A 24,811-nucleotide genomic window follows, 5' to 3' on the forward strand; every position below is an offset into this window, starting at 1 on the left:
TGGAAGGGTGGGATGAGAACCCTGAGCAAGGGCCCTGCTCCGGGCGACCTTCCGGCTCCTCGCTGGGCCGGCAACCATCCAGTAAGACTCCCTGCGGGAAGGGGAGCCGCCCCAGGTTCAGAGATGAACAGGTGTCAGTCAAGGGAGAGGACGGCAGAGAGCCCAGGCCAGGTGGGCAGAGGCGTGGCAGGGAGCTGAGGCCAGGAGCAGGCAGTGCTGAGCCTCCTGAGGCTTCTTAGCTCCTGGTGGGCTGTGGCTTATGCAGGAGTTTGAACTTGAACTTGCTCCCGGAAGGTAGCAGATAATATTTTTAGTAGACAGCCCATGTGGTTGCTGGCAGGGTGGATCTAAGAGAGTGCGAACTTGGAAGCCAAGGCGGGGGAGAGGAGGGCAGTGTGGAGCTGCCATTGATTTCGAAGAGTAAGGGGGATTCATTGCACACAGAGGTTCAAGGAGAGGGAGACCACAGCACAGGCGCCATCCAGCCTGGGCCTGGAAGGGCCTGGAAGGGCCTGGAAGGGAAGGGCGCTCATAAGGGGGCAGAGGAGAGGTGCTGGGCTCCCTGGGGCGACAGGCGGAGTCAGGGAGGCATCCAGGTGGCCGTGAAGTTCCAGGACACAGAGGGGAAGACTGTCCTGGCTCTGCAGCCTGGGACAGCTACACAGGGAGCTGGCACTTGGTGCTGCAGAAGTGGACGCCACCACTAGGGCCCCATCAGGGAGTGGGAAGGGAATGGGGGGGGTGAGGACAGTGGGGGTGCGGGCAGAGGGCTTCACAGAGGAGCTGCTGCTGGGACTTGCGAGCCTGACCTGCCGCAGGAGGGGCCCTGCAGGGAGCGTCCTACGCGGCTTCAGGGATGACCCTGAGCAAAGCTGCACCTGCTGCTTCTCGCCTTCGCTTCTGTTCGTGTCTACACTCGCCTCCGACACCCTCTCTCCGCCTTGGCGCGGCGCATGACACCTCTCTGGATCACATGGGCCAGAGTACAAGCCGGTGCGTGCCCGGACCACCCCGTGCATGGGTGATGCCTCCCGGTTCCACAGCTGTGATTCTCCAGGTTACTGGTAGTGGCAGCCTGGTAGCTTGAGGGTGGGGTGAGACCCACAGCCTGGCTGGAGGCCGGGTGCCTGCCCTGCGGCCCCGCCACCCCTGGCTGCAGCTCTGTCCGTTCTTTGCAGGGCGCGTCACCATGGGCGGCTGTGTTCCTCCGCTTCCTGGGGATCGTGCCGCGGGTGCGCCAAATGATCCAGCCCTTGTCTGATTGCTGTCTGCCAGGTTGGTCTGTGTGCGCTGGTGTGCTGGCTTCTCTCGCGTGGCTTCCGGGCGCACCTGCCCGCACTGTCACCCAGTGTGCACCCGCCTCCGTGCCCGACCTTGCACCCTGCGAGAGTCCCTTAGAGGTCACCGGAGGTTTTGCAGGGAGCAGGCCTCCTCATTGGAGCAGAAGTGACTTTTAGTTAGGAAACACGTGCTTGTGGAGCACGTAAATGACTCTCAAATATATAGCATACAATTTAGGCGTCCTTCGTCACCTCCCTCCCCTCCCGAGAGCAGCACTCCACCAACGTGCTAGCAGGAGTGCTTTTCCAGAACTTTCCCACGCATTTACAAAGCCATCGAAGTATACACACGCCCACGCGCACATGCACCCATACATCTTATACACAGTGATGAGGAGACGGCCTTTTTTTTTTTTCTGTTACTAATACATTTTAGAGATTTTGCATGTGGGTGAAAATAGGCCAATCTCATTTTTATTTTAAAAAATGTTTATGTATGGGGCTGGCACTCTGGCGTAGTCTCCTCCTCAGTGCCAGCATCCCAAATGGGCACCGGTTTGAGTCCCGGCTGCTGCACTTCCGATCCAGCTCTCTGCTATGGCCTGGGAAAGCAGTAGAAGATGGCCCAAGTGCTTGGGCCCCTGCACCTGCGTAGGAGACCTGGAAGAAGCACCTGGCTTCTGATAGGCCCATCTCCAGATGTTGCAGCCATTTGGGGGAGTAAACCAGTGAATGAAAGACCTCTCTCTCTCTGTCTCTCCCTCTCTCTGTAACTCTGTCTCTCAAATAAATCAGTCTTTAAAAACTGTTTATTTATCTTTCATCTACTTGAAAGAGACACAGAGATCTCGCATCTGCTGGCTTATTCTCCAAATGCCCACAACCACCACAGCTGGGCCAGGCTGGAGCCCAGACAGCATCCAAGTCTTCCGCGGGTGTTGTGGTACAGTGGGTTAAGCCGCCACTAGCAACATTTACATCCCATACCAGAGTGCTGGTTCCAGGCCTGGTTACTTGGCTTCTGATCCAGCTTCCTGCTAATGTGCTTGAGAAGGCACAGAGGATGGCCCAAGTACTTGGGTTCCTGCCAGGAGGTGGGCTAGGCCCAAATCAGGAGTCCAGAACTCCATCTGGATCTCCCACATGGGTGGCAGGGACCCAAGTACTTGAGCCCCCACCTGCTATCTCCCAGGGTGCACATTGGCAGGAAGCTGGGGTTGGGAACAGAACTGGGACTCAACTCCAGGGACTCCACCCTGGAATGAGGGGGTCCCAAGCAGGAGCACACTAACAGTTGGCCACAATGGAATAGTTTCCCCCTTTATTTTCTTTGGAATTGCTATGTACTTGAAAGAGAGACAGAGAGGAGGGAGAAAGACAGACACAGATCTTCCACCTGCTGGTTCACGGCCCCAAATGCCTGCAACAGCTGTGACTGCAGCAGTCGGAGCTGGGAGCCAGGAGCTCCACCCAGGTCTCCCATGGGAGTGACAGGGACCCCAGTACTTGGGCCGGCACTTTCAGTCTCCCATGGTGCATTTGCATGAAGCTGGACTTGGAAGCAGAGCCAATCCTGAACCAGCAACATTGGATGCAAGTGTTCAAATGGCATCTTAACCATTGAGCCAAACACCCACCCCTCATTTTCCTCTTGAGGGACAGTGGGTTCTTCACCATTTTTGAAAAAAAAAATTATTTATTTATTTGAAAGGCAGAGTTACAGAGAGAAGGAAAGGGGAGAGGGGGATCCTCCATCTGCTGTTTGACTCCCCAAATGGCCACAATGGCTGGGGCTGGGCCAGGCCAAATCTGGGAGCTTCTTCTGGGTCTCCCACATGGGTGCAGGGGTCTAAGCACTTGGGCCATCTTCCAGTGCTTTCCTGGGTACGTTAGCAAAGAGCTGGATCGAAAGTGGAGCAGCCGGGACTCGAACCAGCACCCTTATGGGATGCCGGTGCCACAAGCTGCAGCTTTACCCACTGTGCCACAGCACCGGCCCTAGATTCTTCAGCTTGTATTCCTGTCCCATAGAGTGCAGTAGTGGGCCTTCTTCATCTCCGTGCACGTGTGTGAGTTTTTCCGTCACGTATGTTCCTAGGAGAGAAATCGGAAGGCTACAAGGCCATGCACGTGATACACAGCAACAGACCCGATCAGGCTGTCAGCCAGAAGGAATACACCCCGCCGCCATGTCTCCCAGCAGCGTGAGCGGCAGCAGAGGCCACCCCTTTGTTACACTGATGAAGGAACCAAAAGGCCCTGTCTCGCGTTTTGCTCCTGACCATGGAGTGTGCGTTTATCTGCCTTATTGACCAGCGTGTGCGTCCTGCGGCTTGCATATTCATTATCTATTTTTCATTTCACTCCTTGGATACTTGTGGTTTCCATTGCTGATGTATCAGGAGCTCCCTCTAGTGGCGATTTCTCCCGCCTTGGTTATATGTCTTGCAAGTGTTTTCTTGTCTTTTAACTCTTGGGTGGTGACTGTGGCACTATGACGTTCCCAAATACTTATGTTCTTTTTTTTAAGATTTATTTATTTATTTGAAAGAGTTACACACAGAGAGAAGGAGAGGCAGAGAGAAAGAGAGAGGTCTTCCATCTGCTGGTTCACTCCCCAGATGGCCGGAACGGCCCGAGCTAGGCCAAGCCGAAGCCAGGAGCCAGGAGCTTCTTCCAGGTCTCCCATGCGGGTGCAGGGGCCCAAGGACTTGGGCCATCTTCTACTGCTATCCCAGGCCACAGCAGAGAGCTGGATGGGAAGTGGAGCAGCCGGGACTCAAACCAGCGCCCATATGGGATGCCGGCACTGCAGGCGGTGGCTTTACCTGCTACACCACAGCGCCAGCCCCGTGCTTATGTTCTAAGCTCCGTCAACCACAGGGCTTGTTTTTTTAGTGGTGGGGGGCCGGGGTGGAAGTGGAGGTTGGAGGCTTAGAATGTTGCTCTCCTGCCCCTTCCTTGCTCTTTGCTTGCCTTCGAACAAAACCTCTCAACTTGAACTTTGCCACTTGACAGCTGTGCCGCCCATCCTGGCCAGCCCCACACCAGCTGCCAAGGGCTCACAGGAGCAGCTGACCTTGTTAAACTAACTCCTTGATGGACGTGGAGACCAAGTGCGTTTGGGCATTGGACTTGCCTGGGGCAGAAGCTCCGGGGACGCCAGGCACTGCCGTAGTTCACTTTTCTCAGGTGTTTTTTGTTTTTGTTTTTGTTGAGTGCCTGCAGGGCTGAGGTCATTGTCACTTCTCTATGCAGGGAAGTCATCAGCCATAACCAAATCCAACAGAGCAGGTGATTTAAAGAACAGAAATTTATTCTCACCATTCTGGCGGCTGGAAGTCCAAGATCAAAAAAGCAGCAGGATTGATTTCTCATGAGACCTCGCTGTGGCCGCCGTCTCACCGTGTCTTCACATGGCTGCCCTACTCCTTTCTTATCCTTTTTTTTTCTTTTAAAGATTTATTTGAAAGGCAGAGACAGAGAGAGGGGTCTTCCATCCGCTGGTTCACTCCCCAAACGGCCGCAAAGGCTGGAGCTGCGCTGATCCGAAGCCAGGAGCCAGGAGCTTCTTCTGGGTCTCCCACACGGGTGCAGGGGCCCAAGGACTTGGGCCATCTTCCACTGCTTTTCCAGGCCATAGCAGAGAGCTGGGTCAGAAGTGGAGCAGCCGGGACTCGAACCGGTGCCCATGTGGGATGCCGGCACTACAGGCAGCAGCTTTACCCGCTATGCCACAACGCCGTCCCTTGGAATCCATCTTCCTATGAGGACACCTGTCCTGACAAGTCAGGGTCCACCTTGATGACCTCATTTTATCTTAATCTCCTCTATATGGGGAGGGGACACCTGGCAAGGCGGCTAACTTGCCTCTGTGGCTGGATCCAGTCCCAGCTCTGCTCTGGCTTCCGCTAATGCACATCCCGGGAGACAGCAGGTGACGGCTCAAGGTCCCGGGCCCCTGCCACCCACGTGGGAGATCTGGAATGAGTTCCAGGCCCCTGCTTGGGTGCCTGGCCCGGCCCTGGCTGCAGAGGGCATTTGGGCAAGTGAGCCAGTAGATAGGAGATCTCTGTCTCTCTGCCCGTTAGAAACATAAACATTAATTATTAAAAAAAATCATCTCTTTAAAGGTTCAACTGCAATCCCTCACATTCTGAGGCTCTAGGGATTTGGACTTCAACACAGGGAGACTTGGCTGACCCTGCAGCAGAGGGAAAGCCCCGCGCTGGGATGAGACTCAGGGGAGTGAGGCTTCCAGTCTGCCGGGGAGCAGACTGAGGATCCGGGCTCAGGCTCGTGCCTCCAACTCTGAAGCCCTGGACCCTGCAGGGAGGGGGCGGGGATGATGTCGGGGCGGGGGGCACTGGTGTTACAACTCTTTGAGTTCCACCACCCTGACTTCCTGCTCACCTGTCACCAACCCTTGTCCCCACCATCCCATGGCCTCATAACTCTCACCCCCTAAGCAGGGTACCTGCTCCCTGCAGAACTCCTGCACGTCCTTTGTCCCCCAGGAAACGGCATCAAATAAAAATTCACTTGAGGGCCCAGTGCTGTGCCGCAGCGGGGTAAGCCACCGCTTGCAACGCCAAGCATCCCATAAGAGTGCTGGTTCCAGTCCCCTCTGCTCCACTTCCAATCCAGCTCTCTGCTGTGGCCTGGGAAAGCAGTAGAGGATGGCCCAAGTGCTTGGGCCCCTGCACCCACATGGGAGACCCAAAAGAAGCTCTTGGCTCCTGGCTTCAGTTTGTCCCAGCTCTGGCTGTAGAAGCCATTTGGGGACTAAGCCAGAGGATGAAAGATCTCTCTCTTTTTGTCTCTCTCATTCTCTCTGTAACTCAGAGGCCTTTCAGATAAACCAATAAAAATTTTTAAAGGGGAAAAATAATTCCTATGAGAGATGGCTTAGCTTTTTTTAAATATTTATTTATTTGAAAGGCAGAGTTACACAGAGGCAGAGGCAGAGAGACAGACGAGAGATCTTCCATTTGAGGTTCACTCCTCAAATGGCCATAACAGCCAAGGCTGAGTCAGGCCAAAACCAGGAGCCAGGAGCTTCTTACAGGTTTCCCACTTGGGTGCAGGAGCCCAAACACTTGGACCATCTTCTGCTGCTTTCCCAGGTGCATTAACAGGGAGCTGGATTGGAAGTGGAGCATCCAAGACTCAAATCAGCACCCATATGGGATGTTGCTGCTGCAGGTGGCAGCTTTACCCACTACACCACAGCCCCAGCCCCTGGCTTAGCCTTAAAAAAAAAAGACAGTTGATTGAACGTAGCTTGCTGCACTTCTGCTGTCATAGGCAACATTGCAGGGGACGATGAAGAGGACTTGAACTGCAGGAGGCTCCCTGGGCATCGCAAAGCTGTGATTGCTCGTTTGCTTCCCTCCTCCCCTCTGTCCGCACACCTGCCGTATCCCATCTTCAGCATCCTACGAACCAGTACGTGTCACCCTGTGCCCTCCTCACCCTACACTGGAGCTAGCAGCTTCCCTGGTTCTCTAAGGAGCGTTCCAATGGCTGCGTGATAGTCTACTGAGTCACAGACCGGTGTTTTGACCTCATCCTTCAACTTCCCCGCTTGGGCTGTTACGGATAATGGCGCTGTGAATGACTTTGTATAGAAAGATTTTCGCTCCTCCTGAGTTGTTTGCTGTGGGAAGGCCCCCAGGAGTCTGATTGCTTGTTGAGTTAAGGGTCACAGCAGCATAGTGGCTCCTCAGTGAGCCCTACGATCGCTTTACAGAACGAACATCACCATGCCCTGTGCCACCAACACCCAGCTGAGCACCTCGGCTTCCCTCCTACCTCGCTGGCCTTAAGCACCAATAGCGAAATACATTTTGTGACCATTTTCATATACTTAAAAGGGTCCATTAAAGCTGCTTGCTTTGAGTTGCTTTACTAACCAACAAACAAGAAGGAACATTCTGCAACAGATTTGGATTTTCCATTCCTTTTGTTGTCACTTTCTTAAAAAAATCAGTGAAGACCAAACAAATGGATAGGAACGTCTTAGGAGGCCCAGCCCTCTGATTGTGTGGGGCGGGACTTGTTGCTGAAAGTAGTACTGAGTGAGCAAGGGGTTTCTGGGTTAATAACTGACACAGTAGGTGAATGGGGGCTGAGGAGGGGCCAGTGCCCTCGGACCTGCTGCAGGGACTGACCCCAGCTGCTCACCCCGGCCATCGAAATGCGCAGCTGGGGATGCTAACGGAGCCCCTTGCTCGTTCCAGACTCGGCTCCCAGCAGTGTGGCGTCTGCCTCCTCTGCCGTCTCTAACACGGGTGGGGAACCTTTTATTTTATTCCGCCAAGGGCCAATTTGGATATCTGTAACATCACTCGCGGGCCATGCAAAATGATCCACTTAAAAATGAGCCTGCTATAGATGTACGGACTTTCTTGTCCTGCCTGTAGTTGCTTCGGCAAGGTCAGACTGAATAATGCCACGGGCCCTGCACAGCCTGCCGGCAGAATGGTCCCCACTCCTGCAACAGCACGGGGCACGGGTGAACAGGGCCAGGCCTCGGCACCATCCCTAGCCCTCCCCTTTTCTCAAACTTGTTTGAATGCACTCTCCCCCCAGGGTGCACTCTCTCCCATTCCATTTTTCTGATCTAAAATAATCAATGGTCCATTGAAAATTTCCCTCCCAACCTTGGAAGTTTATTGTAATTACCTAGCAACCCATTTTCATCCATGTGGCTCCTGAATTCATTCTTTGGCTTCGGTGCGGAATCCTTTATGAATGAGGTAGACAGGAGCTATCCATGGCTGTGTGACCACTGCAGCTCAGTGGGGTTTTGCTTTTGAGATATCCCCCATGTGCGTGCATCACGGACCCTCGGAAGGCTTTGCTCTCCCAGGCCAATATGGAGAAGGGCAGCGGCCATCTTCCGGGGGAGTCCAGCCCCTCATTAGTAAAGAGCACGAGACCCAGAGCGGGAGCTTCGCATGTTTAGGGGGTAGCCAGCTCAGGTCTGGAAGCCCCCGTTGGATCTTGCTCCCAAGGGGACTCCCGTGAAGGACGGGGCAGGGGCACAGAGGGGACAGGGCTCTGCCAGAGATGGTGGGCGTCAGAGATGCAGCTGGGGGCGCAGCAGTAGGAGCCTTGGGAAGGCAGGAAGGTGGCGAGGTTTGCTAGCCTAGGCCACGTAGGGCTCTCGGGGGGTGACTGAGCTGCTCTTGTCCGTCCACTCACTGATCTAGTCATTCGTGTGCACCTGCCGTGCGCTCGGCCAGGCTGGAGGCTGAGAACAGAGAGGAAAGGCCGCGGTCCCAGCACACACGGAGTCCACCGTCTGCTGTGAGACGCAGACAAGTAGATAGGGATCCAAAGTGGGGTGCTGGGGCCCGGGGAAAGAGAGCCAGGCTTCTCCAGGAGCCCAGAATCAAGGAGATTCACACATGCCGCTATCATGTCCGATGTCCGTGCCTGCACGGCTTTCCCACAGTTGTGAAGATGGCTGGCCGTTGGTCCATTCAGTATTTTGTGTTGGAGCATAGTCTGTTGTTTCTAAGGAGTCTCTCCATGATCTGCCATGAAGTTGATGGACTAAACATTCACCTGCTGTTAGACAATTAGGTTCTTTTAAATTTTTTAAAAATATATTTATTTAATTTATGTGTTTGAAAGTTGGAGACATATCTCTCATCTCCTGGCTCACTCCCTCAAATAACCCGCAACAGGCCAGAGTTAAGAGCCAGGTCTCCCACTTCCGTCCAGGTCTCCCTGGACAGAAGCACTTGGGCCATTGCCTGTTGCCCCCTGGGCACATTAGCAGGAAGCTGGGTCAGAATGGTGGCGAGACTCAGCCCCAGGCCCTCTCCTATGGGACACAGGCACCCCCAGCAGCGGTTTAACCCACTGCGCCAGGAAACACACACCCCCTTTGATGTTTTTAACGTGTTTCCTTGAGAGGCAGAGAAATAGACCTATAGACAGAGACAGCCACTGTTTCACTCCCCGAACGCCTGCAACAGCCGGGGGCGCCAGGCACGCCATCCGGGTCTCCCACATGGGTGGCAGCACCCGTGACTTGACCCATCCCTGCTGCCTCCCAGGGCCCACGTTAACAGGAAGCTGGAGTCAGCAGCCAGGGCCAGGAGCCAAATCCAGGCTCTCTGGTGTGGGATGCAGGCATCCGCATCAACGTATCAGCCTCTAGGCTGGACACCTGCCCCTGGGCTGCTGCTAGGTCTTGGCAACAAGTAGCGCTCCAAACGGAGTTCCCTGCAGTGTTCCCGCTGTGTCCTTGTCATGCATCCCATTTGTCATCCTGGAGCACAGCTACTGTGCAGGGCCATGCTGTCCCCAGAGACCTCACACTAGTTTCTGGAGCTGCTGTCAGTGGCTGGCGGATCCATCTCTCTCTCTCTCTCTCTCTCTCTCTCTCTCTCTCTCTCTCTCTCTCTCTCTTAAAGATTTTTATTTATTTATTTGAAAGTCAGAGTTACACAGAGAGAGGAGAGGCAGAGAGAGAGAGAGGTCTTCCATTTGGTGGTTCACTCCCCAATTGGCCACAACGGGCCCAAGCTGCGCCAATCCAAAGCCAGGGGCCAGGAGTTTCTTCTGGTCTCCCACGTGGGTGCAGGGGCCCAAGGACCTGGGTCATCTTCTACTGCTTTCCCAGGCCATAGCAGAGAGCTGGAATGGAAGTGGAGCAGCCTGGTCTTGAACTGGCGCTCATATGGGATGCTGGCGCTTCAGGCCAGGGCGTTAACCCACTGAGCCACAGCACCGCCCCCCCCCTTTCCCCCCTGATGGGGTCACGTCCCTTGTAAGCTGAAAATATCGTACGTTGAATATGGCGTACATTGAAAATGTCAAGTTAAGAATGTGTTAGGGGACCCAGCGCTGTGGCTCACTTGGTTAATCCTCCGCCTGCAGTGCTGGCATCCCATATGGGCACTGGGTTCTAGTCCCAGTTGCTCCTTTTCCAGGCCAGCTCTCTGCTGTGGCCCAGGAAGGCAGTGGAGGATGGCCCAAGTGCTTGGGCGCCTGCACCTGCATGGGAGACCAGGATGAAGCACCTGGCTCCTGGCTTCGGATCGGCGTAGCGCCAGCCATGGTGGCCATTTGAGGGGTGAACAAATGGAAGGAAGACCTTTCTCTCTATCTCTCTCTCTGTGTCTGTAACTCTACCTGTCAAATAAATAAATAAAAAATCTTTTTAAAAAAATGTGTTTAGGGAATTGAATATTTAGCCTGGTGGTTAAAATGTCCCTGTCCCCCTATCAGAGTACCCAAGTTAGATTCCCCGACTCCAGCTGCCAACTCCAGTGTCCTGGTCATGGAGACTGTGGGAAGCAGCAGGTGATGGCTCAGGCCCCTGGGTCCCCGCCTCCCACACGGGAGACCCGGCTTAAGTTCCTGGCTCCTGGCTTCAGCCCAGCCCCAGCTGTTGCAAGCATTTTGGGAGTGAACCAATAGATGGGAGATCTCTCTCCCTCTCTGCCTCCCAAACAAATCAATTAACACTTAAAAAAAAAAAAAAGGAAAAGTCATTTGCTATAATTAGCCTAAACACCCCAGCTTAACCAGGTAGCACATTGCCACCTCCCAGGGTTGTAGGAGAGGACTGTGCCACACATCACTCACCTGGGAAGAGATCCAAATTCCAGATTCAAAGCATGGTTACTACTGAAGGCCGATCAGTTTCGCACCATCGTAAAGTCAGGAACTGCCTCTCTGTAGTTGGGGGGTTGTGTGTTGCCTTATGGACAAAGGAGTGAACAGCGTGGACACGAGTCTGACCACCAGTGTTCTATAACAAGCGGAAAGGGGAAGGCAGCCATCCAGGGGGCGCTGTCCCAGCAGCCACCACCCAGGTGGCACAAGAAAGCAAAGTGGTGACCACGGACGTGAGAGGACACGGAGGACTTTGCAGGGAGCAGGATCAGCTTGGCCTGGACGTGGGGCTCGGTAGGAGCTGAGACCCAGGAGTGTAGCCGCCTCCGTGGTTGCCAGCACCAGGCATTTGGGGTGAAAGGACTTCAGTAAGGACTTGGAGTTGGTGCACTTGGGTTTCGGCGGTCTCTGGGAGGGTGACCAAGCACCTGGAGCTGCTCAAGAGATACCCACAATGCACGAGTACAGATGGGCACAGACATGGAACCGGGGGCTCTGCCTCGCGCCCACGAGGTTGGGACAGAAACTGTGCCCAAGCCCCTGGGTAATTCCACCTGGCGGAGCGGCTGGAATGACCCAGGATCATCTCACGCTCGGCTCCCTTGGCCTCCTCCATACTCGGTCAGCTCCGCCTTACGGCTCCCGAGTCTCCTGTAAGGACCAGCTCGCACCCTCTGGCCGCCCGTTCAGCCTGGTTGCGGGTTGTGAAGTCACGGGAGCAGGAACTGGTGGTTTGTGGATGCAACTCCGAGTGTACAATAATTGGGTAAAAAGGAGAGACAGCGTGGGCGGGTGTTGGCTTTCGCGGGACTGCCTGTTTTTTGTTTTGTTTTGTTTTGTTTTGTTTTTTTCTTTTACCGTCCTGCCTTCCTCACCGGGTACTTTGGCTCCTAGCATCTCAGTCTCCAGCCACGAGCCGGGCGTGGCTCCAGTGAGGACGGTGCTCAGCTCCTCTTCCCGCCCCTTCCCCAACCTCTCAGAGTCGGGAAGATCCCTGCAGCCCCCAGTTCCCAGTTCCCATAATATGACACACACAGCGTCTGGTTTCAATACCCTGCGTTGGACTTAACACTTGCACGTGGGAATCCTTTGAAAACATCGTTTGTTTATGTTTCTGAACACTTTCCCAAAACGTTCCGAACACGGCTCCAATTTCCCCCCATTTTTTCCTCTGGGAGCCTGGGGAACTTAGGAAGCCCCAGAGCCCAGGGCTCTGTGCCAAGGGAGCAGCAACTCCCCGGGGCCCCGGCTGGTGCTCTCCTACCAGACACAGGTGCATCAGCCGCTGCCCCAGGCCAGCCTCCAGCCTGGGACCCCGGGCGAGTCCCTTTGTCTTAGCGCCTGTCCACTCTTCTGTGAGAGACGGTATTGGTGGTGCCTGCCACCCGAGGCTTCTCTGGGAGGATTAAATGAGGGAAACGCAGGTAAAGCACACGAGGCCCAGGACTTGGTGTTTGGTCACCCAGTGGTGACAGTGCAATGGTGCCACTGTGTTGCTCTGCATTTCATAACCAGAAAACTTAAGGACAATCACACTTGCCTGCTATTCCCAGGCTGGTTAACCCAACGCTACGGCGAAAGATTCATCCTCTAGGCGGAAGACATGGTTCAGAGTCAGCGAGCCGGGGCCACCTGCCCCGAGCCTATTAGATGCTTACTCAGGGGCTTGCTTGCTTGTGTATTTGGAAAAATCGTTGGTGGAAAGGGCTTCAGTCCCATAAATTGCACCTGCTACACCCCCATGACGGATCTAGCTTCCTGTGAGGTGTCAGTGTTAGTGGAGCTGTGTTAGGCACAGGAGCAGTGGCAAAACCCAGGCCCAGGCCCCAGAGGCTGCACCGGGCATCCATGGTGCCGAGGGAGGCGGGGGCCAGGCCGAGCCATGGGCACAGACAGACTGTGCCTGGCCGGGACTGTGTTTAAGCGACCCCAAGTGCATCCAGAGGAAGTCCATCCGAGGGAGCAGTGGACAGGAATGGGACCGGTGAGCAGTGTGAGGGCGGGACCTGCTCCGTGACCTTGGACGTGTTTCTAAGACTCCCTGGGGAGGAGGAAGGTGTGGGGGGCTGAGAGGGGCAGGAGCTGTGGACCACCCGGCTGTGTTTGATGGGGGCAGCCCTCAGGCTGTGCTGACCAAGTGGATGCGCATCTAAGGAGCAGAGGAGGCAGGGGCGACCCCCCAGGCGTCTGGGTCATGCACATGGGGTGGGGTGGGGATGGCACTAGCTGAGGGTTGGAGGAGGGAGGAAGGGTGCGGGCACAGGTCCCCAGGGGCTTCTGGGAGTTTCCATGTGGACAGCTGGGGAAGCTGTGTCCAGAGAGGTGTGGGCGGAAGTAGGTGTCAGTGCCCAGCAGCTTGCAGCCAGCATGGCACCAGCGCCAACGGCTCCCTGGGGCCCTGGCCTGTTGCCTTCCTTCCAGCGGGCAGCCAGGTGGCCCGACACAGGTGCAGCCGCCTCGGCGGGGTCAGAAGGCGGTCAGGACTCAGGGATGCCCTCCCTCCCCGATGGTCCGAAATTCCCACCCAGCCCCAGGACCATCCCCACCACCCACGCACCCCTGGGCTCTTAAGGACGTCCTCACCCTCTGAGATGAAGCCACGCGGAGCCTGCTGCTGCAGGGGGCGGCACCTGCGCTCCGGTGTTCGCATTGCAAGCTGACGTCAGGACGGGGAGCCCGGGATGCCCGAGGGGTCGCACCGGCGAGGGGGCGGATGGGACCGCATACCCTGGCTGCTGGGGGCGAGAAGGGGGGAGCCGCGCGGCCGCTTGCGCTCGACTGGGCTCGGCCCAGCCCCCGCGGCGCCGATAGGGTTAAGCGGCCCGGGCACCGGGCAGGCGGCAGTGGTGCATTGTGGTAACGCGGCGCCGGGACCCGCGCGCGTCCGCCTCCGCCGCCTCCGCCGGGCGGCCCGCCGAGCTGCGCGCGCCTCCGTGTGAGCCCCCCGGGACCCGGCGCCATGTAGCGTCCGGCCGCCCGGGAGGCCGGCCCCGCCGCGGGGATGAAGGGACGCGGCTGCTGGGAGACGGCTTCCGTGCGCTCCTTCTGCAGCTCCGGCTGCCTGAATAAATTTAAGAAGGGTTAGTGCTGCCGGCCTCCGCCCGCAAGAGGCCCCGCTGCATGCTCGGTCCACGCGAGCTTTCGATGTCACTGCCTCGCGGCGTGCGGGAGCCTTGGGGGAACCCCTGCTCCCGCACCCCGCCGGCGCGCGCTCCGCACTCGCTCTGCTTTTGCGCACGGGGCGCGCTGGAGAGAGGGGGCTGCGGCTAGAGAGGCATCCTCTGCGGAGAGGAAACCAAATACAATCTCGAGCTTTCTGGAAAGAAGGGGGACGTGGCGGACGGCGCTTAATCCACTCATCCCCCTCTTCCTTCCCCCGGAGCCCCGGTAGAATGATGGCTTTCAGCTGGCCCCGGTGGGGTGGGGGGACACCCGTGGTGTCAGCTGGGGTCAGCGCAAGACCCTTCCCGGAGGGCCGCCTGGGTTTGAGCCCTGAGAACGCTGCCCCGCCCCGCTGCACCCCCACCACCACCCCCAGGATCCTGAGTGACCCCTGGGGGTGTGCAGGTGCACAGGTCCCAGAGCGCTTCCCACCACCCATGGGGGGTCCGGGCGCCGGCTGAGGTTTAAGCTTTGCAGTTGTTCTTGTCTGCAAGGCTTGCAACCTTGCTTCTGCGTGAGTGAAACCAGCTGTGCTAACCTTGATGCGCGTTTTCTGGGTTCATTTGGAACTCTGCGGGGCGGGGGGGGGGGATTAGGATCCTTTAACCCTGAAAGACACAGGGAGCAGTTAATTTTCCCCTAACATAAATTCATGAGAAACAGCTCCTTTAAGAAACCCAACTCCCTCTGATCAGCAGCAAAACCTTGTAATGACACTGCACCTGCTGAGTTAGTCCTGCTACTGGCTTCTTCAGGCCCTGGCTCCTGGCAGAGTCCCCCACCCCAGAGTCACAGGCTGCAAGCCACAGCTGGGGGGGGGGGCGCGGGGGGGTCAGGTTTATGCAAATTCTTCCGGAAAACTCCAGTCTGAATTCAGTCCCAGGGCCTTGGCAATCCTGGACATTTGGGAGTTGATTTCATGAGGAACTCACCCTGCAGCCTCACCTTGTAGAGTCTTTTGAAGAAACTTGAGGTGAGTTTTGTCTAGTCTGTGTTTTCGAGGGGGAGTTGGAGGCTCGGTCTGCATTTCCAGGTTTTGTTTTGGATGTGACGTCATTGCCAAAGCGGTGATGTTCCGTGGGCAGCGTGTAAGTGGCGTCTCTGTGCTTTCTCTGGATGGGTTTTATCCTGAGGGTGGACTGTGGAGTAACAGGAAAATCGGTGTCAGGTGTTAAGGGGTTTTCTTGGTTGCCGTTGTCTGAAAATACTGCTGACGTGGGGGCCAGACGTCCACCTGTGTTCTGCAGGGTTCTGGCAGGAGTGCTCACTGCTGTCCAGAGACTTGGGTGAGACCTGAGCTACTTACCTGGGGAAGGGCCATGCCACACCCTCCTGGGCCAGTGTCCGGCTGTGCCGTGTGTGTGTTGTTTGCATGTTCACGCGCATGCCCCACCGTGCTCGGAGACAGGCCCTGGAGCAGAGCTTACTGCACCAGGGGCAGGAGGAAGTCCAGGGGCCAATGCCATGGTCAAGAGCAGCCAGGACCCAGCCTCGGAGAAGAGTGTCCCCTCAGGTGCCCTGTGAGGAGGAGGGCCTCGGGCAGCCAGAATACAGTTTGCAAGATCAGCTTTTCTTGTCTCTATTTTATTTTTTTGACAGGCAGAGTTAGTGAGAGAGAGACAGAGAGAAAGGTCTTCCTTCCGTTGGTTCACCCCCCAAATGGGCACTATGGCCAGTGTGTTGTGGCCGGCGTGTTGTGCCGATCTGAAGCCAGGAGCCAGGTGCTTCCTCCTGGTCTCCCATGCGGGTGCAGGGCCCAAGCACTTGGGCCATCCTCCACTGCCTTCCCGGGCCACAGCAGAGAGCTAGACTGGAAGAGGAGCAACTGGGACAGAATCTGGCGCCCCAACCGGGACTAGAACCCGGGGTGCCAGCGCTGCAGGCAGAGGATTAGCCTAGTGAGCTGCGGTGCCAGCCTCTCTCTCTTTTTAAAAAAATCTTATTTGAGAGACAGAGTGGAAGCTTCCACCTGCTGGTTCACTCCCCAGACACTTGCAGTGGCCAGGACGGGGTTGGGGCCAGGCCCTGCAGGAGGTGGGGAGCTCCATCCAGATCTCCCATTCGGTCAGCAAGAAACCCAGCTACCAGACCCATCCCCACTGCCTCCCCCAGGGTCTGTATTAGTGGGAAGCTGGAATCAGACATCAAATAAACCCAGATACTGTGGCAGGGAATCCAAGTGTCTTTTTTATTTTGTTTGACAGGCAGAGTTAGACAGTGAGAGAGAGAGACAGAGAGAAAGGTCTTCCTTCCATTGGTTCACCCCCCAAATGGCTGCCACAGCCGGTGCTATGTCGATCCGAAGCCAGGAGCCAGGTGCTTGCTCCTGGTCTCCCATGTGGGTGCAGTCAGGCACTTGGGCCATCCTCCACTGCACTCCCGGGCCACATCAGAGAGCTGGACTGGAAGAGGAGCAACTGGGACTAGAACCTGGTGCCCATATGGGATGCCAGTGCCGCAAGTGGAGGATTAACCAAGTGAGCCACAGCGCCAGCCCCCAAGTGTCTTAATGTTTTAACTGCTAGGCTAAACTCCTGCTTCAGATATCCCAGTTTTTAAATGATGTCCCCCCACCAAAAACAAACAAAAAAACCACTGTGCATGGCCAGCTAGAACATTCCTGCAGAGAACACTGCCTTGCTGCCTAGGGTGAGGAAGGAGGGAAGTGGTGCAGGGGGCTGCAGGAGGCCTGGTTAGCGCCCAGCCCGGGGAGCTGGGAGCCTCCTGGCACTTCAAGCTGCAAGGGCGTGGGGTCCTCTTCCCCTGTGTGCCAGCCAGAGGCTGGCCGCCTCCTGCAGAAACACTGAAGGCCACCGAGACGAGGGTTGGCTGCAGACAAGTTGCCTTTGGGAATGGGTCCCAGTGGGGTTGCCTTGAGGTTTGCTGGCTGCCCCCACCCCAGTGGAGGTGGAGGGGGCGGTGGCTGAGGCCCAGGGGGTGACTGTCTCAGGAAAGGGACAGCATCGGGCTTCATAGGCTGCAACTCTGCCACCAGCCTGAGCAACCTGGGGAGAACCCCAGCTGCTTCCCCACCCTTGTGGACAAGGGGAGGAGCCTGGGTGGTACTTTGGCAGGCTGCTCGGTCTTAGGGTTAGGGTGAACCCCAACTTCCTCTTCTGAAAGATGGCATCAGGGGCCCAGTGTTGTGGCACAGCGAGTTAAGCTGCCTCCTGCGACTCCGGCATCCCATATGGGCGTGGGCTCGAGTCCCGGCTGCTGCTCCACTTCTGATCCGGCTCCCTGCTAATGCGCCTGGAAGAGCAATGGAAGATGGCCTAAGTGCTTGGGCCCCTGCCACCCCCATGGGAGACCTTAGATGGCCCAGCCCTGGCAGTTGCAGTCACTGGGGGAGTGAACCAGTCAAATGACTTTCTGTGTGTGTGTGCGCGTGTGAGCGCCCGCCCAGTCCTGCCTCCCCACTCTGTCCTCCAGGCCTAGTGCCCCTGCCCCCCCACCAATCTTCACTCAGAGCCATCTCTGCAGGCCCTAGCTCATCCTAGCTCATCCGGAAGCTCCCCTCCCCACCACCCAAGGCTGAAGAGGGTCCCTCCCTCCAACCTTGGCTGCAGCCCCCTCAGCAGTGGACCTGGGTGGTTTGATAGGAAATCTCGCCCGGGTCCAGGGCTGTCAGCTGCCAGAGGTAGAGGGAGGCCTTCATGGGTACCTGTAAGGTACCCGCCCCGCCCCCACCCCAGCCTGCACCTGTAGGTATCTGCCCCTCCCCCAGCACCCGGCACTTCCGCCTGATTGATGTTCCGCAGGCAACCCACCGGGTTTGCAGTGCATGGAGGGCAGGGCCGTGGGAGGCCAGGAGGCAAGGAGCATTCTCAGCTAAATGCAGGAGGAAACAGGAAGCCCTTGACACGCAGAAGGGGGCTCCGTCCCTGGTGACAGTGAGGTCAGGACCGGCTGTGCCATTGTACAGACGAGGTAACTGAGGCTCGGGGGCAGAGCCTGCACACCCAGCCCTGGCCACGTGTCGGCGAATGGCTGCTCAGGGGCAAGGGAGGGCTGTGGACCTGCCATCCGCTGGACTCCCAAGAGGCCTGGCCTGGGTGGAGGCCCCGGGGGGAGGGGCTGGGGCAGAAGGTGGGAGCCGGGGGACATGGAACGTGCGGAGCTGGGGGGATTTCTCGTCGCTGGTGGGAGGCTGGGTGCCAGGGGCCGTTTGAGGTGCACCAGTGCTTTTGAGACAAAGAGCAAGCAGGTGACAAAAGGAAGCAGGGTTCAGTCTTTCCTGTGGAGCCAGCGCCGTGTCTCAGTCTGTGCCAGAAGTTGTGTGGAGCCCATGGCGGGCCAGGAGCTCCTGCCAGTGGGCGGTGAGGGGAGGCTGGGCGGGGAGAGCGCCCCCTGCAGGCAGGTGACCCAGGGGTGCATGGGGCAGGTTGCGTGCCCACTGGGGGTGCCATGTGCATGGGGGCATTGCTGTGGGTCGGGGAGGGAGAGCTCGAGGCAGAAGGAGGGGTGGAGCAGGAGAGCTGGGCAGAGCAGGTGCCTGATTGCTCGGGGCTGGCTGCGCAGAAGCCGCCTTGTGTCTGTCCCAGCCCTGGACCCCTGGACCCCTGGACCATAAGTGGACCACTGTGCATGCTGTGAGGGCATGCAGAGGAAACAGGGTAGCGATCAGGCGCAAGACAGAGGACAGGGGCTGCTCCAGGGCCCAGCATGCCTGTGGGCAAGGGGCCTCATCACTGGGGGTGACAAGGCTGTGATGGGCCCTGGGCTGCCCCAGCTAGGCAGCCTGGGCTCTGTTGCCACTGGTGGCCCCCAAGAGTCTGGGGACTTATTAGCATCACAGATCCACTTGGAGCCTTGCAAAAATCAGAAAAGGAGACCCCCCACCCCACCCCCACCCCCACCCCCACCCCCACCCCCACGCCTGCCTCAAAATCTTTTCCTCCCAGTCACCCTAGAGGTGCTGCAGGACACGGATTTGCCAGAACAATGCTTGCCTTCCGTTTACTGGATGCGTGTTGCAATAGCAAATCTACGGCGTCGGTTGTGACTGCTGCCCCTTAGGGTTGTGCAGTGCACAACTTGATCAACCATATGTGACAACTCTGTTAACGACAGGAACATTTACCAGGAACTATGTTGGTGGCCCTGAAGATAACACAATGACTTCTGTTGCAAAGAGAGAGGTGTGTGTGTGTGTTGGGGGGTGCTGCCCAGGTGCCCAGGCCAAGACAGATGACCCCATCATAGGCCAGTGTGGGAGCAGGGTTTGGAGGGGCCCTGGAAGGCTGATGGGAGTGGGGTGGGGTCTTAGTGGAGCCAGTGAAATGGAGACAGGGGCCTCTGGGCTGCCATAGTAGAAGGGGCAGCTGGAGTCTGGCCTCGTGGGGTCGAGCTGGAGCCTGGAAGCCCCTCCCGACTGGGCAGTGTGCACCGCGTCTCCCCTGGCATCATCGGGGAGCAGCACCGGGGCAGGGCACCGCCCACGCAGACCCCACTCATCGTCCCAGTTTGCCAGCGAAGCGCCGGTCAGCCCGGGCCAGCAGCAGCAGCGTCCAAGCACACAGATGGGCGACGCAGGACAGCTGCCATGACAAGCCCCAGGCTGCCAAAGACGCATTTCCTGTTACGTCGTGCCTGACTCGTGACGCACGTCGTCAGAAACAGCAGCTGCTCACGCCCTGGGCAGGGGCTCGGGGACGGAGCCCCAGCTGGACAGCGGCTTTGGGCTGCCCTCTGCATCCTGGCCCGGAGCGGCTCTAGGAGGGGGCAGGTTAGAGGACAGCGCCTCTCCGGATGGGTTGACTGACAGCCGGTCAGGGCCAGGCACGCGGGGCAAGGGCCGGTGGGGTGCCTCCTTCCACCTTGGGATATTTTTACAGTGAGACCCACCCACACACAGAGCATGTCCCCAGCTCATATCCCACAGGGCAGCCGCTCCCCTGCCTGGAGAGATCTGCTTCCTAAGCCCCCTCCCCACCTGCCCCCCAGCCCCGGGCCCATCCTCCGCACGCTGGATGTTCATCGCAGGGTTTCAGGGTCACTTCCATCAAGGCAGCAATTCCATGTGGTCAAGGTCATGGCGTCTCCGTCGCGCCACTCTCCCTCGTGTCGCTGTTTCGGGCCCCGCTTTTTGGCTGCTATTGCCCCTTTATGCAAATGTCCTTTCTCTATATTGCTGGGGTTTCTTTCTTTCTTTCTTTCTTTCTTTCTTTCTTTCTTTCTTTCTTTCTTTCTTTCTTTCTTTCTTTCTTTTTTAAGATGTGTTTATTTATTTGAAAGTCAGAGTTACATAGAGGAGAGGCAGAGAGAGAGAGAGAGAGACAGACAGACAGAGACATTTTCCATCCGCTGGTTCACTCCCCAATTGGCTGCAACAGCCGGAGCTGCATCAACCCAAAGCCAAGAGCTTCTTCCTGGTCTCCCACGCGGGTGCAGGGGCCCAAGGCCCCATCCTCTACTGCTTTCCCAGGTCATAGCAGAGAGCTATCAAAAAGTGGAGCAGCCGGGACTCGAACCAGCGTGCCAGGGTGTTTTAATGCTCCCATTCTCACGCTGCTCTACGTGGGTAAGCATTTTGCCACCTTATCACAGGCTTAGTGATGTGTCTGCGGAGTGGCTGGGAGGACACCTTTTCCTTCTGTCAGGCTTTTGGTTTCTGCCCGGATTGTCACGGGAGCCACACGGTGGCCTGAGTACCCTGGTGCCGTGCACGATGTATTTCACCTGTGTTTCTTGTCGGGACAAGCTCTCAACAGAGCGACTGCCAGGTTCAAGGGTGCGAATGCTTCCTCCCGGCACCCCAGCCCCCACCATCTAGAGGCTGCCAGGGGCGAGTGTGGCAACTGCTTTCCAAAGCCTCCCTCGTCTGACTTGCGTGATGCTGAGCCTGTTGCCGTCAGGCGTAACATCACGCCTGGTTAATGTTTCCCCCTGCATCTTACAAGCCCACAAGGACAACCTGTTGGCCCCAGATGGCTTCTTTATAGTGGCCCTCGTGTGGCTTGTTTTACTGTGCTTGTGTGGAAACCCAAAGGGAAGCTTTGGAAATGGAGCAGGTGTGTGTGTGTGTGTGTGTGCACGCGTGCGCTGCTCTGATCGGTGACACAGGACAGCCCCTGGGCTGGGCACCCTCCCCCACGTCTCCTCGATCCCGGCATGCTCTGACCCCACCCTGACTCTTAGCCTCCCTGTCCTCCTCTGCCTCCTTTGGCCGAGCCGAGCGGGTGAGCGGGCAGCATCGCGCTGGCCTGGGGCACCGTGTGCTTTCTCACCTTTGCACCGCCAGCTCCTGCCTTCCCCCTGTGGACCCCTCTGCCCTTGTGCCCTTCTCCTTATCAGCCTGAGGCTGGGTGGAGCTGGGGGTGTGAGTGGCAGTGGACCTGTGCTTAGCCAGCCGTGCCCCAGGTAGTCTCCCCACCCCTAGACAGCCGGAGTCCTGGCGTTAACTTTGCAAGGGGCCTCGGAAACCTGGCAGCGTTCTGCATGGACCACGTGGGTGTCCGTAGAGGGAAGGGCCGAAGACCCCTGGTGTGTGCAGCAGGAGCTGCACTTCGGAAGTGTCTCGCATAAACTGCATGGTCTTTGGAGCTTTCCGCACGGGCTCTTGGCTTGATTTAGTGCTTATTCTCCTGGGAAATGCGGCCTCACACTCCCCACCCCCCTCCGTCGGGAAGGTGTTGATGGAAGACTTCTCACGTTGAATGCAGAAGGGTTATGATGCACGCATGAAGGAGAATCGTGTAGATGAGCAATCCCAGACTGTTACAGGCAGCTGGGACCTTAGTGCTGACTTACCTGGTCCCTGGGGTACAGACAGGGAGACTGAGGCCTGGAAGCACACGGTTCTGCTGGTGGGAAGCCACAGGACCACGAGAACCTGCTAGAGGAAAAGATTAGAGGGCACAACCCCAAATCATTGCCATTTGGTGGTTTAAGTACTTTTTACTTATTTTTAATTTTTACCTATTTGAAAGGCAATAAGGCGGGGGGAGGGGGGATCTGGTTTACTCTCCAGATGCCTGAGACAGCTGGAGCTGGGCCACAGTTAGGAGCCAGGGGCCCAAGTCCTTGAGCCATCACCTGTTGTCCCCCCAGGCAGCTGGAATGGAGTGAAACTGGGACCCAAATCCAGGCACACTGATATGGGATGTGCGTTTCCCAAGCAGCATCATTTTTTAAAAAGACTTATTTATTTGAAAGGCAGGGTTATAGAGAGGCAGAGGCAGGAGAAAGAGAGAGAGAGAGAGAGAGACAGACAGACAGACAGACTTCCATCTGCTATTCACTCCCCAGATGGCCACAATGGTTGGAGCTGCACTGATCCAAAGCCAGGAGCCAGGAGCTTCTCCCAGGTCTCCCATGCAGGTGCAGGGGCCCAAGGACCTGTACCATCTTCTGCTTTCCCAGGCCACAGCATAGAGCTGGATCAGAAGTGGAGCAGCCAGGACTCGAACCAGTGCCCATATGGGATGCCAGCACTGCAGGCAGCGGCTTTACCTGCTATGCCATGGCACCGGCCCCGCTAAGCAGCATCTTTTTTTTTTCTTTATTTTTTTGACAGGCAGAGTGGACAGTGAGAGAGAGAGAGAGAGAGACAGAGACAGAGAGAAAGGTCTTCCTTTGCCGTTGGTTCACCCTCCAATGGCCGCCACGGCCAGCACGCTGCCGCCGGTGCACCATGATGATCCGAAGCCAGGAGCCAGGTGCTTCTCCTGGTCTCCCATGGGGTGCAGGGCCCAAGCACTTGGGCCATCCTCCACTGCACTCCTGGGCCACAGCAGAGAGCTGGCCTGGAAGAGGGGCAACCAGGACAGAATCCGGCGCCCCGACCGGGACTAGAACCCGGTGTGCTGGCACCGCAGGCGGAGGATTAGCCTAGTGAGCTGCGGCGCCGGCCGCTAAGCAGCATCTTAACCACTGTGCCAAACGCCCACCTCGGTTAAAATAATTTTTGGCATTTTCCCTCTGATTGTCAAGATAATTCATGTTCATTGTAGAAAATTCAGTAGAAAAGTAAGCATTTAGGAGAAAATAGAAAAACGCCTCACATATTGCCCAGAGATCACCACGTGTGACATAAATGACACAGGCAGCGTTCCCATACATGGAGAGCCCGTGCCCCTTGTCCACACGTGTGCTCAGTCTCAGTCCTGGACTTGTACTGCCCCGCACCCCAGCTAGTTGGAGGTCTCTTCTCTCAACTTTCTCGAGACAGAATCTGCCGGTTCCTGCACTCATTGTAAGAAATGGACTCGGGCCGGCGCCATGGCTCAACAGGCTAATCCTCCGCCTGCGGTGCGGGCACACCAGGTTCTAGTCCCGGTCAGGGCACCGGATTCTGTCCCGGTTGCCCCTCTTCCAGGCCAGCTCTCTGCTGTGGCCAGGGAGTGCAGTGGAGGATGGCCCAAGTGCTTGGGCCCTGCACCCCATGGGAGACCAGGAGAAGCACCTGGCTCCTGGCTTCGGATCATCGTGGTGCACCGGCGGCAGCGCGCTGGCTATGGCGGCCATTGGAGGGTGAACCAACGGCAAAGGAAGACCTTTCTCTCTGTCTCTCTCTTTCACTGTCCACTCTGCTTGTCAAAAAAAAAGGGGGGGGGGGACTCGGACCCGGCCCTAGGCTGACCACACACCTGCGCCAGGATTTGATGGCATTTTAAACCGTGTTGAGAGTTAAGATGGCACCTCGATACTGAACGGGCACGGCTTTGATTCCCAGGGACTTCTCCCGTCTCTTAGTTGGGAGCCTCTGGCAGACCTGTGCTTCCTCTGCTATGAGCTGGTTCCGTCTGGAGTCGCACCTGCACCACATTGATGCGATTGTTGGAGGCTGAAGGTGTGTTTTCTGGACTAGGGCAGAGCTTTCCTTACTGGTGTGTGGTTTTTCCCAACACTTTATTACCAAAAGTTTCAAACATAGAGAAATGTCAAAAGACTTGTATAGGCGGTCTTTATAAGGTTCACGGATAACACAGATTGTGAAAAAACTATGCATGGGTTTTAAAATTGTTTAGCACCAAGATAAACTCAGCCTTTAATTCCATTTTCCCATTTACTTTATTGAGGTGACCTCATATAGTCACCACCTGTATACCCAACACCTAGATTCTACCTTTAACATTTTACTATATTTACTTATCAGCTACTTATCCTCTTGTCAACACTTCTATCCATTAGTCTAATTTAAAACAATTTTTTAAAATTATTTTTGTTTGAGAGGCAAGAGAGAGAGTTTTCATTTGCTGATTTCCTGTCTCAATGCCCACAATAGCCAGGGCTGGGTAGCCTGAAGCCAAGGGCCGGGAACACAACCTGGGTCTCCTTGCAGGTGGCAGGGACCCAACCACTGAGCCCTCACCTGCTGCCTCCCAGGGAGTGCGTTAGCAGGAAGCCAGAATCGGGAGCAGAGCCTGGACTCAAAGCAGGCTCTCCAACGTGGGAAAAAGGCTTCTCACCCAGCCTCAACCACCATCGCAAACACCTGCCTTGTTTGTCTCGTTAAATACTTGCAAAGTAAATTACAGACGTCAGTATACTTAACAGCCACCCCCAAATTAAAAATGAAAACCCTTCTGCATGTCACTAACCAGGGATCAATACATGTCTGGGAGGAGGTAAAATGTTCACATCATGGGTGGCACCATCTTCTTGCAGTTATTTGAGTTCTGACAGGTGTATATGACTCTGTAGCCAGGGCGTGGCAAGATGAAGGACTTAGCCATCTGTTAGCCCCTCGTGCTCCATGCTGGTGTGGAGGAAGTCCCCACCCCGCC

General features: G+C 56.7%; 1 protein-coding gene across 8 annotated transcripts in view; it reads left to right on the plus strand.

Moving 5' to 3' along the window:
- Nucleotides 1–24,811, plus strand: part of OSBP2 (oxysterol binding protein 2) — a 141,604-nt gene that overhangs the window by 67,626 nt on the left and 49,167 nt on the right. Inside the window, exon 1 of one of the 8 annotated variants that reach the window (XM_051826525.3) lies at nt 13,810–13,999. The exons of 6 other annotated variants lie outside the window; for them this stretch is intronic. In XM_051826525.3, coding sequence (XP_051682485.3) covers nt 13,921–13,999 — 79 coding nt within the window. In that variant the 5' untranslated portion in view covers nt 13,810–13,920. Of the gene's footprint in view, nt 1–13,809; nt 14,000–14,917; nt 15,055–24,811 lie in introns of those variants that run through there. One more of the 8 variants, XM_089323392.1, reaches the window with a different exon arrangement.

This window comes from Oryctolagus cuniculus, chromosome 21 (genome assembly GCF_051225735.1).
Source record: "Oryctolagus cuniculus isolate XC-2025 breed Fujian yellow rabbit chromosome 21, ASM5122573v1, whole genome shotgun sequence".
In the NCBI taxonomy this organism is placed as follows: Eukaryota; Metazoa; Chordata; class Mammalia; order Lagomorpha; family Leporidae; genus Oryctolagus; species Oryctolagus cuniculus.